Below are 3,487 nucleotides of genomic sequence, written 5' to 3' on the forward strand. Positions count from 1 at the left end.
TCACACACACACACACACACACACACACACACACACACACACACACACACTTTCTGGTTTTAAATGAAGTATCTCATTATGTTGCCCAGGCTGGCCTTGAACTCACAGCAATCCTTCTGACTCAATTTCCAGAGTGCTGAGATTATGGGCTTGAACTAGTACACCCAGTCTGTCCTCTTAATTCTTAAAAACTATTACTTAGGTTATACCGAAGCATCACCTTCAAAATACCTCTCTTTGGCAATATAACTAAGCATTCCCCAAAAGCCTCCCCTGCCCCCCATAGTTGTTTTCATTTGCATTCCAACTGACATAACTGAGAATCTCCAGGGAAGAGTCTTCAGGAGGGATTGTGAGCAGGCCTGTGATAAATTTTTTATTATGTTAATCTGCCTGGGAAGACCCACCCTAAAAGTGGGCAGTGGCATTCCCTGGGTTAGAGTCTTAGACAGTAGGGACAGACTGTGAGGCTGGCAGTAACTGTTTCTAACAGCTCCTGGTTCTCACTGCCCTGGTTTCCCTGAGCTGTGACTTAACTAATCCTCTTCTTCCCTAACTGGCCTCCACCAAGTTCACGTGACAGAACACAGCACCTCAACCACAGTTTTGTTCTTTAATCCACGACTCCGGTACAGAACACATCCAAACTTACCAGGCTTAGGGACTTCTAGACCTCTTTCTTTATAGAAGTCATGCATTTGCTTTTTTTCTCCTAAGAAAATGATAAAACACAGACTAAATTACACTTACAATGTAACTAACAGAGTTGGAGACTTTGGTATTCACAACTATGAAATAAAAGAAACTTACTTTCCTCTAGATTGACCACTAATTTGTATACTATGTCTTGTAACTGCCGGTCCAACCTAATAAAAAGGATGGAGAATGTCAAGATCTCAGGGGAAAAAAAACACTCAACAATTATTTTAAATGTGGATACATTTTTAAATCCATATATTCTTACCTTATGTTATAAAGAGGCTGAGTCTGGTGGACAACTATGTTGCATTTTGGGCATCTGTTGCTATAGTAAAAATGTCTCACAATGCAGCTTTTACAAACTAGTGGAAGAGAAAGTGTTTAATTTAGGATGGTTTAAAGACATTTTCAAATTTTTAAAATACTATTCAGAAACATGAACTATATGCTTACAGGTATGAAGGCATTCCGTAATGGTAGTGGCATCTATCAAGTAACCTTTGCAAATCGAACACAAGATGTACGGAGTCAGCTCCACAAGGTTAATCAAGCGCTGTAAGTGCAACAGTAACCGTCTCAGAATACAAGCCTTTTTCTTCTCAAAATCATAAACTAGCTGGATGAGCAGCAATGCCTATATTCCCACTTACTCAAGTCAGCCAGGACATCGAGCCCAGGAGTTCAAACCCAGGCCAAAGCCAACACTGCAAGGCCTCACCTCATTTCAAAACAAGCCATAATCTCAAGATTTCATTATAAGCAATGTAACTTAATTGCACCTCCAACCCTTCAAAATAAAATACCCAATATTAAGAAAGCACTGTTTCTAAGCGGCCCCAATTCCTGGCTTATAGTAAACTGACAGTGAAAGGCACCTGTTCTTTTGTTAGTTTACAAAAAGCCCGTAAACCTGCCTGGTCTCCCCACATTACCAAGGATGAACCTGAACTTGCAGCCTCCGTCCCACGAATGTTGGTAGTAACGGTACTACCACATCCAGTGTAGACGGTGCTGAGACTCGAACTCGGAGCGTCCTGCAGGCCAGAGAAACGCCTATACCAACTAGGCTACACCACATCCCCCGAAGCCTTTCTTCACACATTTGTTGTTGTTGTTGTTGTTGTTTTTAAATGGGGGAGGTGGGAGCCCAAACCCTCTCAACCCACTGCAGAAAAAGAGTACACCCCAGGAGCCTTAGACACCTAACTCCTTCCACGTCTCGCAAAGTGTTTTACACAATGAAAAAAAGCGGGACCCTGAGTGCCCTAAGTGATTCCACAAAATAAATGAAGCCGGAGAGAGGCCACGCCTGGTGGGCGGGGATGGAGGTCTACTCGAGTGCCGCGAGCTCGGGCGACAACGGCAACCCCAGGTCTGCGCCCCGCTGGGTCCCTGAGGCCGCTCGAGCGCAGCCAGGTCGGGCGGGGTCGCCGATACCTCCTCCTCGTCCTCCGAGTCCGCCCGTCCGGATTCCAGACGCAGAGAGAAGTGGCTCATCTCTTCCTCCTCCTCCTCTTCCTCTTCCATCTCCTCCTCCTCCTCCAACTCTTCGTCGTAGTCCTCGAAGCAGCCTCTCAAGCGGCCCAGGCTGCGCTCAGGCTCCAACGCCGGCGGCCGAGAGCGAGAGCAGCCGGGAGCGCCCGCCTGGGCCAGGGACGCCGGGCCCTCCTCACCGGCCGCGGGTGCCGGGATGAGGGCGGGCGGAGAGATGGGAGGCGGAGGCGGTGGCAGCATGGCTGAGGTTCGCTTGGCCTCAGAGGCGCGCTTGTTTTCCGTGGCGTCCGTCTCAGCCTCGTCCATGGCGGGGGATCCGAAACCTGGCGAGCTGAGCGCGAGGCGAGGCGAGGCGAGGCGAGAGTCGGACGGCTAGCGCGCGAGTTGAGCACGAGCCCCCCTTCGTACCAGTGCGCAGGCGCCGGCGCTCCGCAGGGGCCGCTGGGAGATGTGGTTCACCTAGGGACTGCCTAGGTGAGGCGGAGCCGCTCAGGTGGGGGCGGGGCGTGCGAGCCACGCCTTGGATGGAGCTCACCCAGTTTTTGTGGTCGAAGCCTGCAGCGCGCTCTTCAGGAAAGTCTAAAATGCTACAGTGTCAGTATCTTACTTGCTCCAGTTTATTCATAGGCCATTGAAATCTGATGCCGTGTGATCTTGAATTAGGAATGATGGTCTCATTTTGAGGACTAATTACGGTTTTCCTTCCATGGCTAATGGCATCTATCTACTTAGTAAGACCTTCTCTCACCGAACAAACAAACAAACAAAAACGCTAATATGGCTCAGCAGGAAACTCAATATCTATGATAGAAGGAGAGAACTGATTTGTGAAAGTTGTAACTTCCACTTGTACCAAAGACTCATGTGTGCCCCACCACCACTCATAGATAGATTAGATAGATAGGTAGGTAGGTAGATAGATAAATAATAATAGTAAAATAGTAAAAAATAATACTATAAATAATAGTAAAAAAAAAATCATTGTAGCCGGGCAGTGGTGGCACATCTCTTTAATCCCAGCAGTTGGGAGGCAGAGGCAGGCAGATTTCTGAGTTCAAGGCCAGCCTGGTCTACAGAGTGAGTTCCAGGACGGCCAGGGCTACACAGAGAAGCAATGTCTTAAAAATAAAATAAAACAGGGCTGGAGAGATGGCTCAGTGGTTAAAGCACTGACTGACTGCTCTCCCAGAAGTCCTGGGTTCAACTCCCAGCAACCACATGGTGGCTCACAACCATCTGTAATGGGATCCTATGCCCTCTTTGGGTGTGTCTGAAGACAGCTACAGTGTACATA

General features: G+C 48.1%; 1 protein-coding gene across 4 annotated transcripts in view; it reads right to left on the reverse strand.

Annotated features, from left to right (window-relative positions):
• The window catches only part of Pcgf6 (polycomb group ring finger 6), a 17,243-nt gene extending 14,573 nt beyond the window's left edge, over positions 1–2,670 (reverse strand). Inside the window, exons 1-5 of one of the 4 annotated variants that reach the window (XM_031390601.1) lie at positions 2,137–2,615; positions 1,153–1,252; positions 965–1,061; positions 811–866; positions 653–712 (exon numbers count right to left, since the gene is read on the reverse strand). In XM_031390601.1, the coding sequence (XP_031246461.1) occupies positions 653–712; positions 811–866; positions 965–1,061; positions 1,153–1,252; positions 2,137–2,499 (676 nt within the window). In that variant the 5' untranslated portion in view covers positions 2,500–2,615. Of the gene's footprint in view, positions 1–652; positions 713–810; positions 867–964; positions 1,062–1,152; positions 1,253–1,642; positions 2,105–2,136 lie in introns of those variants that run through there. The other 3 variants (XM_031390600.1, XM_031390604.1, XM_031390603.1) reach the window with 3 other exon arrangements.
• Between the last annotated feature and the right edge of the window lie 817 nt (positions 2,671–3,487).

This window comes from Mastomys coucha, unplaced genomic scaffold (assembly GCF_008632895.1).
Source record: "Mastomys coucha isolate ucsf_1 unplaced genomic scaffold, UCSF_Mcou_1 pScaffold21, whole genome shotgun sequence".
Classification (NCBI taxonomy): Eukaryota; Metazoa; Chordata; class Mammalia; order Rodentia; family Muridae; genus Mastomys; species Mastomys coucha.